This window comes from Chiloscyllium punctatum, chromosome 42 (assembly GCF_047496795.1).
Source record: "Chiloscyllium punctatum isolate Juve2018m chromosome 42, sChiPun1.3, whole genome shotgun sequence".
Lineage (NCBI taxonomy): Eukaryota > Metazoa > Chordata > Chondrichthyes > Orectolobiformes > Hemiscylliidae > Chiloscyllium > Chiloscyllium punctatum.
The window spans coordinates 12,263,995-12,280,009 of record NC_092780.1 but is presented as its reverse complement, the minus strand read 5'-3'; the positions used below and the strand labels follow the sequence as shown (position 1 = coordinate 12,280,009).

General features: G+C 38.4%; 1 protein-coding gene across 3 annotated transcripts in view; it reads left to right on the top strand.

Moving 5' to 3' along the window:
• Positions 1-7,406, top strand: part of med24 (mediator complex subunit 24) — a 71,101-nt gene extending 63,695 nt beyond the window's left edge. For all 3 annotated transcript variants that reach the window (XM_072561408.1, XM_072561407.1, XM_072561405.1), the window contains 2 exons: positions 1,089-1,237; positions 5,070-7,406. In XM_072561408.1, coding sequence (XP_072417509.1) covers positions 1,089-1,237; positions 5,070-5,186 — 266 coding nt within the window. In that variant the 3' untranslated portion in view covers positions 5,187-7,406. The remainder of the gene's footprint in view (positions 1-1,088; positions 1,238-5,069) is intronic.
• The last annotated feature ends 8,609 nt before the right edge of the window (positions 7,407-16,015 follow it).

Genomic DNA, 16,015 nt, shown 5'->3' with positions numbered 1-16,015 from the left:
GTAACCACTGCACATTGTTGAATGAAGACAAGCTGAGCATAGTTACAGTGCACAACATTGTGGTTGAGACTTCCTGACTAAGTGTTTTTAAAGCTATGATAATTTTTGAACAGTAAAGGAATTAAGGATTATGGTGAGAGGGAGGGTAAGTGGAGCTGAGGCCAGAAAAAGATCAGGACGAATTGCAGAGCAGGCTCAAAGGGCCAGGTGGCCTACTCCTGCTCCTAGTTCTTCTAGATAGCTCACTGACAGTCAGTGTTTAACTTGCAGGTAGAATAACCAAGGCTCAGATAGAATACTAGAGGACAGTTGACGTCAGCTAAATGTATCCCAGTAAGGGCCAGTTCCATTATTGTGCATGGGTGGGATGGGGTAAGAGGAGGGAGAGAGAGAGAGAGAGAGAGAGTTCAAGGAAAATAAACCAAAATAAATATGTTTACATTATTTTCAAATAACTTGAATTATGAAAAGGGATTGGTTAACTCAGCTAACTGGATGGCTGAGTGATACCAACAATGTGGGTCCAATTCCCAAACTGACTAAGGTCACCATGAAGGACTCTCCTTCTCAATCTCTTCCCTTGCCTGAGGTGTGGTGACTCTCAGACTGAACTAGCTGTCTGTAATGAGAGAGCAGCCCAATGGTCCAGTAGGACTATGCAGCTTTACCTTTTCTAATTCTTTAGCTTTGTTATATTTGTTTCTCTTTTTCATAAAAGACACTGAATACTGTTTGATATGTCTTTCTAATCTTTTTCCTAATAAACATATAGATCTCAAAAGATTAAGCTCTTTGCAAAACTGCACTATAAAGTTTATGTTTCTGTGATGAAACAGAATATATAGCCTTCCCATTTTGTTTCATGAGATAGAAGCCAATATCTTGTCAAAATTTTGCATCATGAATTAAGGGTTATGGTGAGAGGGAGAGGTTCAAGTCTACCCATCTCATACTGACTTCCCCTTGAAATGGGATAATGTGAAAGACTTTCTTTCAGTATTTCAAGGCATGTGCAGATAAGCTTTTAAAACAATTTGGTGAGCAGAGTCAGAACACTGACCCACAAACATTCTCAATCTACTTTTCAGCGAACTTATTCCTGTTGATCTCTTCAATTCTGAGTTCAAAGGTGGCTGGACCTCACACCCAATTTGTTCAGTGGTTCATGGAAGAATGTGTGGAGTGTTTGGACCAGGGGAGTCGTGGTAGTGTTCTCCAGTTCATGCCATTTACCATGGTGAGTCAAATCTAGACATCAGCTGATGACCAACATAAGTCATAAAAATATAAATATCAGTACCATGTTTGTAAAATGGAGGGAAACAACTAGCCTATTTTGTGAAGCTTATTCATTTTGGAATGACAATAGTTTAGAGCAAAAGCAGAAATTGCTGGAGGAACTTGGAAGGTCTGGCAGCATCTGTAGAGAGAAAGCAAAGTTAACATTTCAAGTCCAGTGATCTATCTTCTGAACTCAATTAGAGTACTTGGACTATTCAACTGGATTATCAAGTATTCCATCAAAATTGATCAGATGTTCAACATGCTCAACTGTCTGCCAGCATCTGTTGGTGATGTTGTAAAACAAATTATTTAGAACAGCCAGAATCGCTCGAGCACAGAGTCATTCCAGGGCAATATTATATGTAATTCCCTACACACATTCTCCCTAACATATGGAAAGGTTGAGTAATATCTTTTAGAATATATTAGTATGTCATTGGTTCTTATGCTTAATCAATATGAAGGGTTAATTGCATTGTTATACACAACACCAAGGTGCCACTCGTCATGAATATAATGAAACAATTTATATTGTAGATCATGGCATATAAGAGAACTCACTTTATAAGATGATCCTCTTTTAATGATGTCACAAATCATATTTTGCCCTATATTTAACATACAAGTCAACCTTCTTTACTGTTAAGACATGTTACACATGCTTTGCGAGTTGGCCTGTTGTTCAGCTGAGAAACACACGTATTCAAGAAGGAGTCAAGTCTAGTTCGTAGGTAGGGCTAAAGCGATCAAAACAAATGGGGAGAAAACGGGAACAGGGGACTGAGTTGAATGATCAGCCATGATCATACTGAATGGCAGAGCAGGCTCGATGGACCAAATAGCCTGCTCCTTTTTGCTGTTTTCTATGTTTATTCATCTTGTAAGTTGTACAAGTCAGCAAACCATGGAATGGATAGTGAATGCATGTCATTGTTGCCAAAAATATGGACTGGAATTGAAGACATCCCACACAGAGCAGATCACACTTGGCAAAAACAAATCTTCTGGCAAAACAAAGTGAGCTTGTAGCTGGTTTTAAGCTTAAAGTCATAACATTTGCTAACTCATCAAATCACTGCTGCAGGGAGGGAATTTGGAGTTAGTGAAAAACTGAGGTGAGACTGGAAGAAGGATTTCACCCTGAGGAAGATCCCAAAAACAAAATGCATCATTGGCAGATCATGGCATTGGGCTGATGCCACTGACGTACAAATTTAGAGGCATTGGTTCATATTGCACCATGGTTAGTGGGATTTAAATTCAATTAATAAATCTAAAATAGTCTCAGTAGCAATGACCACAAGAGTTGTAATTAATTGTTGTAAAAATTTATCTGATACACTAACCCCCTTCAGAGAAGGCAATCTGTCATCTTTATTTGGTCTGGCCTACACGTGACCCCCAGACCCACAGCAATATTGGTGACTCTCAACTACCCTCTGAAATGGCCTAGTTAACAACTCATTTCGAAGTGGATTGTAGATTGCTAAAAAAAATGCTGGCCTTTCCAATGACACCCCATGAAAAATGAAGACAAGGACTAGCCACCATCCTGATCTTGAGATTGGAATGTGTCTTCTAAAAGCATTTTAATGGTTACATCATCACCAGGAGTGCATGTTTATCATATCTACTGAATGGACCAAATTAAACCCTGAGTCCAGTGCAGTTCTCCAAGCAACAGCGAAAGCATAATCGTCTCCTGGAACAAGAATGTCTAATCTTACAGAAGGAGACCATGGTCGTTCAGAGTCTTAAATAAAAGATCTCAATGCCAAAATTATAAATTCTCAGTAATGTATTATCAGACAAAATCTTCAACAGGGTCTCAACTGAATAGAAAGAGAACGCTTGCCAAGAGCACTACATACACAGAATGTTGAGCTGTGACCAAGTTGCAAAATTGCAAAATCTTCTGATTCAGTCAACTTAGCAAGGTTTTGATTTGTGTTTTTTAAAACTTATCATCAATTGATTTTTAACTTATTTGTTTGATTACAAAAGTTTCTGCTATTCTTGGTATTCATGTTACTGAGTGGTTCTATTTTATCATTTTTTAAATTAAAATTTATAACTAAATATTTCCACCTTCAGCTCCCAACAATCTTCGGCTGCTTCATCAATGATCTTCCCTCTGTCATAATGTCAAAATTAGAGACGTTAACTGTTAATGTTTAGCGCAATCCATGACTCTGTAAATCCTGAAGCAGTCCATATCCCTATGCATTAAGAAGCAGACAATATCCAGGTGAAGCTGGTAAACAGCAAGTAGCATTCCTGCAACAAGAAAGAATCTGACTTTCAGATGACATTACGTTTGCTGGAACACTGTTATCAATGTGGAACAACCACATGCACACTGTGACTACAAGAGCAGGTTAAAGGCTCGGAGTTCTGCAGCGAATAATTCACTTACTGCCTCCTCATTGCCAGTTCATCACCTCCAAGGCACGATTCAGGAGTCTGACTTCCCTGGATGGGTGCTGTTCCAACATCACTGGAGAAACTTGATGTCATCCAGGACAGTGTAGCCCAATTAATTAGCGTCCTATCCACTACTTTGAACATTCACTTTCTTCGCCAACAACTCATCGATCTACAAGATGCACTGCAGTAATTCACAAAGGTTCTTTCAACAGCTCCTTCTAAACCCGTAACCTCAACCATCTCAAGAGACAAGGACAGCACAAATCTGGGAACACCACCCTCTGAAAGTTTGCTCCAAGTTGCACACCATTCTAATGAGGAGCTGTATCCTCGTTCCTTAACTGTTGCTGGATCAAAATCCTAGAACTCCCTTTATAACTGCACTCTTGAGTCTCCCTACGTGCTAAGAATTGTGGTGGTCCAAGAAGACAACTCACCAGCATGTCTGCCAGGACAATCCAGATGGGCAATAAATGTTGGTCTTGATTTAGTTTTGACATGCTTCCCTCCAAGTCAGGGTTCAGTTCCGACTCCAGTAATTTGAGCACTTAATGAAGGTCGATATTTCAGTGCAGTATTGTATGAGTGCTGTACTGTTGGAGGTGCTGTTTCTCAAATGAGATGCTCGCCCTAAAGTTCCAGCTTGTCCCTGACTATATCAAATTCTGCAAAAAAAGAAAAACAGGATCTCTTGCCTGGTGTCCTGACCAACCAATGTGCTCTGAAAATGATCAGGTAATATTCCCAGTTTTGACATTATGATGGAGGGAAGATTATTTATTTATGCATTTACTTGCTGTTTGAGAAGAAGTTGCTATGCACAAATTGGGTGGTGCATTTCTTTTACATTGTTACAATGATCCATTCCGGAATTGGTTCTGTGGTCCTTTGGGAGACCTTGAGGTTGTATATAATGTTTCAATAATTTAAAATTCTCCTGTCTAAAGCTGACTACTATTTACTGTATGGGAATATTGGGTCATCTATTGTAATATGAACTTAAAATGTGTCTCTTCATTTTTACTGTAAGAATGTGATGTATAACACAATCTTTTAATTTTAGTGCAGCATAAAGTAGAGAGTATTTATGAAATTAGTCACAGAGTCACACAGCGTGGGAACAGACTTCTTTAGAATTCAAACAACTTAAGTTTGAGTTTTGGATTTTCAAAAGCTCTCAGAATGCAGTGTACCTACTGGAACTGTGACTTTCCAAACTCGAACAAGCACTTAAAAAGGCAACTGGTTAACCATATATATAGTTTGGGTGTTTGCATATTCCAAAATGTTGAGTGTAGTCTTTTACACTTTGAATGTGTTCTCTCCTTGACATCAGTTTGTTTTTCTTTCTGAAACAGGTTTCTGAGTTGGTGAAACTACCTGCCATGTCTAAGCCAAAAACAGTACTAGCAATAACTGACCTGGGTCTCCCTCTAGGGCGCAGGGTAGCAGCAAAAGCCATTGCTGCTCTTTGAAGAAAGCCATTCATGTCAACTACTTAAACTCGAGTAGCTACAACATTCACGCTTCTAATCCAAGCATTTGCACATGAAGGACGTAGTCCTGGGAGCAGGAGAAACTGCAACAGAAATCCAGTTTTGCATCTTCCACTAAATAGTTTTTGCTGCAGTTATTCATTCTAAATTGTGGAAATAATTCTCCACTCCCCCTTCAGGGAGCTGCACTGACAAATATTGCATAGTATGGGATGAGGACTGCAATATTGCAGCCAGATCTTCAATCTGCACTCTTTCCAATAATTTCCTGTTGGGAACATATGTTTCTTCTGTTTACATTACTTGTGACAGTACATGTTAATTCTCTGAATCTCTTCGAATTTTCTCTATTTAAGGAAGATTACGCAGTGTTGAAGGCATAAAATCACTAGAACTCTTCAGAACCCCACTGGTTATTGTAGTGGGAATGGTGTGGGCGAGTTCTGATGAATCCTACCACCTTTTCTTACCATTCCCATTTTTTGGATTCTTTAGTACAGTATCACATGTCAGAGACATGTCCTCATTTCAAAAGAAGCTGCATTTCGATATGGGATGTATGTGTGCATGCTGTTGAAGCTTTCTGTCCTGCACTCATCAGAATCACAAGGGGAGAAACAAATAACAGTGCACGACAAGAGGATGATTGTTTGTCAACCAGTCAAGATATTCTTCTTACATAGTGTAAATTGTTCCCTTGCGACTTGGTATTCTTCCGATTCTGTCCTGCTAGTGCAAAACAAGAAGCTTTGATAGTACGTCTCTCAATTTTATTAAGCATTGTTCAACTCCTGTACAAACAAGTGGCTGTATCTATGTATGTGTATATACCTTTGGACAGTCAGCTGGAGCCCTAAAAATTGCTAAAATGTATTATGACAAATCTCCTTTTATAGGACTATAACTTCACCAACAATTTGATCAAAAACATGTTGATTATTCAATGGTGTTAGGGAGATTATGAGAATAAGGCCTCTGCTGTTTGTTGGTTTATTTTCATCAATCTCAGCTTGCAGTGACTTCAAACATGAATTACCAAATTTCTGTTGGGTTTAATTGGCTGTTGAATGACCTTTTTCATTGCAGCATTTCTACCAAATCCATATCAATCAGCTCCAGGACAAAATGCACCAATCTAGAAAGACCACCTTAAAGAAGGAATTTGCAATCCACTTCAAGCTATGTGAATACAAACATTACTCAAATGCAATGCCATTAAAAGGCTGCAGCACAGCATTCAATGCCAATATAATCAAAGAAGCATATCACAAAGAAGAGGATGTGTTTTAGCTGTCCAGTTTGAAATTATTCAACTCTAATAGATTGCTAAGAGTTTTCATTGGATTTATACCTACCATATTTTGCTATTATTTCATGGTAGTTGTCCGATTTAATTTTATTTTGTCATGTTCCACATTAACTTTTTTATATCAATTTTTTTTTAAACACATTGTATGACTATGTTGGTTTAACCATTTTATAACATGCTTTGCCTTTATTATGTGAATTTTTCAATAATATTTCAAGAAAATCTGCAGTGGAATAACCTGCCCTCTAGATCCCCCTGTTTACCTGGTTGATGCTGACTGAACTGTGTTCATTGTAGTGCTCTTGTTGGATGGCAACTCAGTTATTCTATCGTGACTTTGACATCACAGCTCATTTCAGTTTACTGGATAAGGAAAAAATTTGCACCAGATCCTACTTTAACCAGTGGATTGTATGCACAGCAACTGTGGACTAAATTGAACACCATAATTGTGTTCCCCATGAATCAATAACACCACGCTCGACATTCAAGCTGGGAACAAAACATTTGGACAAGTTGCCAGACAACTCTTTGTTGATTTGTAATTATCACCTTTTGGGCAGAAGGGACAATGGGAGCAACTTGACGACTGGTGATGAAGGTTAAAAATGCAAAGTGTTGATCAATCCTTCTTTTCTATGTGATACCATTATGCTTTACAACAAGCAAAAGCACAGCTAAAGCAACTGTTTTTTTTTTCTTGCTGATTTTGTGGCACACCAGTTGCAAGATTGAGTTATGCATCAATGACATGGCGATTATAATTGTTCCGAACTGTGTTTGGAATTTTTTTTTCATTTAAAACTGTCAGTTTGTAATGAAATGGTAAAGTACTTTGACCTATGTAGCTATTCAGCTGCTTAGTGAAATAAAAATATTCTTCACATTTACTTTTAAAGCTATTTTATTGCTTGCCACCATCTTATAGATTAACCTGATTAATAAGTAAAGATGTGAAGGTTTCTGATGTGAATGGTCTACAGCAATAGCTACGGTATTCATTTATCTAAGTTGTAATGAACTTAACTGAATATTTCCATTTTAATGTATTAGCACCATTACCTTAAGCAGTAATTATAATGCAGATTTAGAAGCAGAATACCCAAAGGTGGATTCTATCAATTTGTTAACTATATAAAACCACAGTTGAGAGTGTGGTAGAACAATTAATAGATTGTTGAAGTAGTAGTTGTGGGCTGGAGGAGTTTTAAGTGAAATGTACTTAAGGGCATTAATGTACTACAGGGACTGTGCTATTTATAATGCATGGCAAGACAGTAGCTTACAATGTAAAAGATGAAATGTGGATACCTTGAAGCAATTTATACATGTGCAAACCAATTTCAACTATGACACAAGTTCCATATATATATATATGTATATATATTATATTTCAGTGCTGCAGCACCATTTTTATTATCCAGAACCTTCAGTAAACAATGCACGTAGAAAAAGAAACGTTATTTCTATTTGGAAGTGACGGTACAGTTTGCTATGCCTGACTTAATGTTCATAAGTGAGGTGCCCTTGCCTGATTCTCATTCTTCACGCTAGATAATGGGAATTCCTATTTTGTATGTGGAACTTGAACAAAGAATCGTATGTGTCTTAGAATATAACATTTACCCCATTAGCTTTGTGGTCATTTCACAGATGTCAGCTAACTTTGAAAGAAAGAAAGTAAAATATCATGGAAGTCCCATTTAGGCCTGACCAGGATAGGAGCAGGAGATGTCTTAAATGACATTAGTGAACCAGATGGGTTTTTACAACAATTGATGATTGTTACCATTACTGAGACTAGATTTCAATTGCTAATTTCAATGTTCCTGTAGCATTAGCCTGGACTACTAGCCCAGTAACATTATCAATATACCTTCATTTACCCTGTACAGAGAAGAAACATAGATAATATTTCAAATTATAAATAGTTGTCAGAAACTGGCTATTACTTGTCCTTTTTTGTATGTCTGCCTGACTCTAGATTGGCAATTTACAATGAGGGCGACACAGTGGCTCAATGGTTAGCACTGCTGCCTCACAGTGCCAGGGACCCAGGTTCAATTCCACCCTTGGACGACTGTCTGTGTGGAGTTTGCAAATTATCTCAGTGTCTGTGTGGGTTTCTTCCGGGTGCTGTGGTTTCCTCCCACAGTCCAAAGGTGCACAGGTTAAGTGGATTGGTCATGTTAATTGCCCATAGTGTCCAGAGAAGTGCATGCTCGGTGGATTAGTCAGGGAAATGCAGGGTTATAGGGATAGGATTGCATCTGAGTGGAATGATCTTCAGAGGGCCAGTGTGGACTTGATGGGTCAAATGGCCTGTTTCTGCACTGTAGGGATTCTATGCTTCCATCATAATGAAATTTAAAAGGCAGTTATGTGTTCAAACAATCTCACCAAATGCACAAACTAGAAGATCTTCAAAATGTGTAGCCTTAACTCTACAACTAGAACGGTATAGTTACTGATAGTGAACTCATTATTGTTAGCTCAACAAATGAAGCAAATGACTTGCCCACAGCAAGAACCCAAATAAATCAATGAGCTAAAGGACCAATTTATTCTTTTTGGTGGTTGAATCATGCCTTCTAGAAGTAGCCTGTCACTGGGAGTTGTCCCATGTGATTTTCATGTCAGCCCAAACATGGAAATGGTGTTATTGACAGGTCAGTGTCGAAAACAATGCACCAATTCCTCAAGTGGATGTTACACTTTTGGCCTTCAGACGTAAAAAGCAGAGATACTTCTACTGAACCGAATTGATATTTAGTGTTGGAATCATTTTGTCTTTGATTTATATGCATCTGTTTGCTTCCAATTCTCATGAAGGTCAGTAAGTTAATGAAAACATGAAAGCTCTTTCGGAATTGCACATCACGGCAAACATCAATATCTTTCTCTTAGTTAGAAGTAAGCTGTCTCAACAATCCATTGCCTATTTTCTATTCTTAAACCACAGCACTGAGTAAAATGGTAGTTATTAGTTGTTCCAAAGTGCATGTGGGTGGGGAATTATACTAAAACCTTTGCATCATTTATTTTTCTCCTTCCAAATCACCATTATAGCCAAATGTAAGAAAATGCATTGAATACATTTCCTTATTGATTGAAGCAGTTTAAGAGCTTTAAGTACCTCTTATGAATATGTGCTTAAACTTTGAAGAATGACTTGAAATTGCAAAGAGGTGCTAGTCCATCTTAAACACTTGCAGCAAGAATTAGTGCCTTGATTCAACTTCACTTTAACAAAATTAATCAGCCGAATTGTGATTTATTTATTAAGACTGAAACTCAGGCTGTCATCTCTGTTTTACCTACTATTTGCAAACGTTCTATTCTCAGACTTCAAAAGAATATGCAATGAGATATTTCAGTAACCTCTTCAAAAACAATTACTGTCTTGTGATACAATCTACAGGTCCTATTCATTTCCTTTTATGATTGAGCCTATCAAGATTATAGTGTTCGCAGTGTTTATTATTTTTTTACAAATTTGTAAAACAAAGGAAATTGGCGAACGGCTGTGGTAAAAGACACTGAGATTGAAGAGAATAAATCAGAAAAGACGGTAAGAGAATTCTCAGCCTCTGATGTGCTCTTGTTGTCAGAATATTTATATGGCTTGTCCAGTTCAGTTTTTGGTCAGTGGTTATTGATAGATATGGATACTAGGGACTTAGTGACTGTAATGTTGCAGGTCACAAGGAGGTAGTTAGACTTGCTCTTGTTGGAGCTGGCCATTGCTTGGTGTTTGTGTGGAATGAGAATTACTTCCACTTATCAGTCCAGCCAGTGTACTGGCCAGATCTTACTGAATGTGGGCATGCACTGCTTCATTATCTGTAGAGTTATGAATAGATCTGTGCTCTGTGTGATCATTAATAAACATCCCCCACATCTGACATGATGTGATAGGATTTAAAGTTGATGTTAATCAAATAGATTTTCTTTAGTTCACTCGTAGGGTTTGTGTGTCTCTGGTATGGCCATCATTTGCCTGCCATCAATTGCTTTTAAACGGTTCATGCTAAACTCTGTTTGATCCATTGCATTCGGAATGGTACAGCTGCACCTACACTGCTGTTAAAGAGTATTAACACATTTCCATGTTAGAATGGTGTGTGATTTGTAATGCACCTTGCAGAATAGACAAAAGTTGTTCGTCACAGTCATTATTATGATTATAGTTCACAAAGAACATGATCAGTTTTGACTTTAGGAAATTGAACAACTTTATCATTGGGATGAAACTTGAGAATTCAGAGAAATCAAGGATAGTGTCAGTAAGGGGTTGTAGAACAGCCAAAGTTGTCTAGAAAGGATCATTGCTGAAAAGGCAGAAAAAAAACTATTTGATTTGTCTTGTAAGTAAAAATTGAAATCAAGAAGCTTTTTAGGAGTGAATTTGCAGAAGTTATTTCCAGAGATAACGTTTTTTTTAGGAGTTCTTCAGACTGATTAAAAGAGCAGCTGGAATACAAGAGACAACTAGATGATTGAATAAAATAATAATGTCTCAGATTTAGAAGAAAGCAAAAAGCATGATAGCTTATTTTCTAGCCAGAATATCAACTGGCACAAAAGGTTCAAAAAAGTGGAAGCCATAATTGGATCCAAGAAGGAATGTTATATATTCTCAAATAGCTTTGTTAATACATTCAAGTCTCAACCAAAAAAGGCTAGTTTACAAGGTTTCATTTGTTGCAGAAAATTTGCAAGATGTGAAACCATGAGAGAATTCAGAAGATTGAGGAAGTGAAGATAATGACTTCAATTTTATCACCCTTTCATTAATAGAAGTTTCAATTTTCTTAAATCTGGAAGAGTTGTCATGAAATTGCTAATAGCTGTTATGGTGTCACAAGTAAGCAAGTATGCTTAAGCTGTTGTTTGTTATTGAGATGGTGTGCATAATAATTTGGTATTCATTATTTCTCTTCGCAGCGTCTATTATTTTGCATCTGTGGTTTTCATATTTGCAGCTTCTAGATTTATGTGACAGAAATTCTTTATATTACTGCCTCTCAAAATTTCCCTTTTTGTCAGTGTAGCAGTTTGGAATTCAGTGGCCGTTTTCCCATTGAAGGATTTTGACATAAAGGAGTTTTTAACATGTAACCTGAGCAAAATTTAAGAAGTACTGAATGATGGGTGTCATTTGGCAAATGGGAAGAATTTGAAATATGGAATGGGGTGTCATTTTATGCAAATACCACGATGTGGTTTATTCATTGGCAATGTAAGCACAGCTTGTGCCTTAATGTTAACAGAAAGGACTTACATAAGCATCTGCACATCACAATCTCAGTACGGCCCAAAGTGCTTTCCAGACACTGAAGTACTGTTGAACCGCAGTCATTATTGACAATTAGTTGAGCTGTACTAATCAAGAAATACTTTTAGAAAGCAAGGTACAAATGGGAAAGTTGCAAGTAAAGAGTTTCTGGTCTTGCAAGCGAGAGCTCACTGAATCAGGCTGGTCTAAACGAGTTTTTTCTTGTTTTCATACGTGGACAGAACCCACAATGATTTTGTACCAACAGTCTCATGTCTTCAGGCTGCATGAGGAGGCGGAGTAGTTAAAATTTCAGGACTGCGGGTGGCTGTAAGGGGAGCTGCAGATGTCAGGGGGCGGGGGTTGGTGGATGATGAGATAGGGATAGGTGAACACGGAGGGTACGACCTGGAATAAAGCAGTTTATGCATTGAATGAACTGGTTTCTTGACTATTGTTAACTCTGTGTCTTCTAAGAGATTGTCAGGGTGTATTTGCATAAAGACACAGATGTCCCTAATCGAGAACAGAAGGCAGTTACATTGTAACCCACCTCCGGTCCTATTGTCATCAATGCAGGACAGTGAGTCAACTTTCATGAAAAGCAGGTGGGTACGCTGCCAAGCAAAATGTCAAACTAGTGAATCTCAGTGGATATCTGTGGGACACCCAAACTTTAACCAGTCAGCGTGGTTCACTGTAGCACACTGTTTACTGAATCAGAAGCCCCCCAGGTCTTGGGTGGAGGGGGTGGTTGGGGGCTGGTATTACGGTTTTTGTGGCTGAAACTTGTAATAAAGGCAGAGGCGATGTTCTATATTCTTTGTCAGTGATCAATGCTGGAATCCTTTTGACCAATCCTTCTGTGGCAGTAGTTTCTAATGTGTGATTGTGCTGTGTTATCTGGCTTTAATCATCATCCAGCCTGCTATCCAGTAGAGGAGCTGCACTAATCTGATTCAATGACATGTAAATAGCCTTAGAAGTAAACAAACATTTTCGAGCCTAAACACGTGCAGGGAACTGGCTGAGGCAGAAATACCTTTATTTTTGAGATGAGGAATTGCAAAGTTTGCAATGAGTACCATTTATTTAACTATTTCATGATTAAATTGTCACTTCACAGCCCATGTCTCAGTCTGATCATATGTTTATTAAATCTTTCTTTCAAGGGTGCAAGTTTGTGTTTAGAAGTGAATGTTGTAGTCCTGGAAGGTGAGGTACACAGGCAACGGTTCTCTGTTTCACATTTGAGTCTCATGATCATTCACCATGATATTAGGGAGTTAAAACCAGTCTATAGCTATAAAGGGCAGCATGGTGGCTCAGCGGTTAGCACTGTTGTCTCAGTTCAGTTCCAGACTTGGGCAACTGTTTGTGTGGAGTTTGCACATTCTCCCTGTGTCTATGTGGGTTTCCTTTAGGTGCTCCAGTTTCCTTCCATTGTCCAAAGATGTGCAGGTTAGGGTGGATTGGATGTTAAATAGCTGATAGTGTCCAGGGATGTGTAGGGTAGGTGCATTAGCTATCGGAAATGCAAGAATAGGGTGAGAGGGTGAGTTTGGGTGGGAAGCTGTTCAGAGAGTGGGTGTGGACTCGTTGGGCTGAATGGCCTGTTTCCACAGTCTAGGGATTCTATGATTTCTATGAAGTGCACTAATGGTAGGAGATGATGAAGGCAATTGAAATATTTAACATAAAGCTGATAACATTAACATTTTAACTACTCTCTTTTACTACTTTAACATTTAAACTTTGCCAGCAGAAGGTCACACACACACCCCTCCCCATTTTTCCTTTATCCCCCTGATCTCCCAGCCTATTTTAAATCAAAGGTGGTGCTTTCTCACACATTGTTAACACATGCATTTCTTCGATGAAATGAAAATTGCAAATAAAGATAAATGTTCCCATACCTACCTGTTATTCTACTTTACAATATCTGAATGAGTTTACACGATCACTTTGGCAGACAGAAACTTTCAGATGACTAGTCAGTCAATAACTGATAGACATAGTGAGCACAGTGGAAGTAGAAAAGGTGCAGTTAGATTTAAGTGTGGTTCAGATTACAACTGAAATGTCAGAGTAGAACTGAAAGTAGCACTCTAAATATTGCTGCCCCAAATAAGCTGAATATGTAATTTATGATGTGAAATTGGTCTATTGTCAGAAACCAAAAAGAGAACTGCAGCTCAGATTGCAGAGCAACTTACCACAATCGGTTCCAGGTACAAAACTGATATTTGTGATTACAAAATAACAAAGTATAAAAATACCAGCTTGATGGTGGTGGATGCACATCACCTTTGAGTTATATATTGCTGTGTGTGATAGTTAAACAGCAGATCGTGTGATCTGAAAACTAGTTCTTCACTGAAATAATGATTATTTACCTCAAATTGTCAATAATTAGTCAATGGTGTTATCTTCCAAATAGTCAATGGTGTGCAAGAAAGATACTGTTAGCCATTCTAAAGAAAATTGGCACTTGGGATTCTTTCTTTTTAATTAGTATATTTTCCATTCACTTATTTTTGGTTTTTAGGATACCCTTATGCCTACTCAATCAGGCATTCTAGACCCTCTCCTCACCCTGATTTCAATCTGAAAGGTAGCAGCCCTTTTCACTGAAAAGAATCAAACCCTGTAGTGCAGAAAGCGGCCATTCTGCCCATATAGTCTTCACTGACCCTCCAAAGAGCACCTCACTCAGACACACTCTAACATCATAACTCCACATTTCCTATTGCTAATGCACCTAGCTTGCACAACCCTGGATGCTAGGTACAATTTCCCATGACCAATCTGCCTATCTTTGGACTGTGGGAAGAAACCAGAGCAGCCAGCAGAAATGGGGAGGACATACAAACTCCACACGGACATTCGCCTATGACTGGAATCAAACCTGGATCCCAGCACTCTGAAGCAGCAGTGCTAATCACTGTGCTACCCTAAACTTGGCATGAACCTTCAATTTAACGCAATTCAGTGGCTAACAACTGAGATGATAGGCAATAATAAACTCCATGGATCCTGTGTGTAAATGGCTGCTTATTCTTCAGCCATCCAATATTAACTATCAAAACCTCATGAATCCTCTGGAACACTGGTTGAAGTTGCTGTGATTTGAACTGAATGAATAACTCTGGAATATAAAGCTGGACTCCAATGGTGCTATGAAACTACCATCAATTGGTTCAATAGTAATCTTTTGGAAAGGAAATCTGTCATTCTTACCTGGTTTGAGCTATATGAGACATGGTAGTGTTAACTCTTAACTGTCCTCTGTAATGGCCTCACGAGGCACTTAGTTCAAAGGTAATTTGGATGGTAACAAATGCTGGCCTTGCTAGCAATGCCCAATCTTGGAATACAGGAGAAAAACATAAAAGGAGAACGAGGGGATTTTAAATATTGGCATCTCTTCCCCGTCCAGTACCAAATCTCGCATTATAAAATTGGAAACAAATATGGGTTTGTACGTGGAAATGAAAGCCAACAAAAGATACCAACAAAACTACCAAAGTAGTGTGTGTCTTTGTCGAAAGCAGAAAAGGGCACTGCCCACGTCCCTGCCACATGAAACACCAGAGGACTATTTGAATCAATCTACATTCCGAAAGGCTGACAACATTTATATCTCTTATGCGATTCTGGTTGACACAGAGTTCAAGACTGCACATACGTAGCATCTACAAGATCGATTTTCTTCAGCAAGGACAGATGAATCCTGAGGATAACTATTCCCTACTAGAATGGTGTACATCCGAAACAAAAGGTACAATTCGCCTAATAGATGAAATTTTGTTTATGTGCACCAGCTCGCTAATTTCTGCAAAACAGCATCCTCAGTGCAAACAAGGTTTAAGTTATCGAATGCCAGCTGGTACTGCACAGCCACATAATTGGGAAAAGCAAGTAAACTAATCTGAAAGGGGAATTCCAGCTAAAGCATTAACTCAAACCTCTGTTGGATGCTGACTGATTTGCTCATTTGGTTTTCATGGTAGATAATTAAATTGTGGCTAATAACAGCAAAATGGAACGGGATATTGTAGAATGGTGACCGTGCAAACTGTCATAATATCTGAGGAGATCATGGAAAACACGTTTTGCTGCAAAGGAAAAGGCAATCCTGCTTTCTTTTGGTTTTGCAGACTGGATTTGATTGATCAGTTATCAGGGTAGCGACTGCTGAGTGATATGGTTAATCTACTG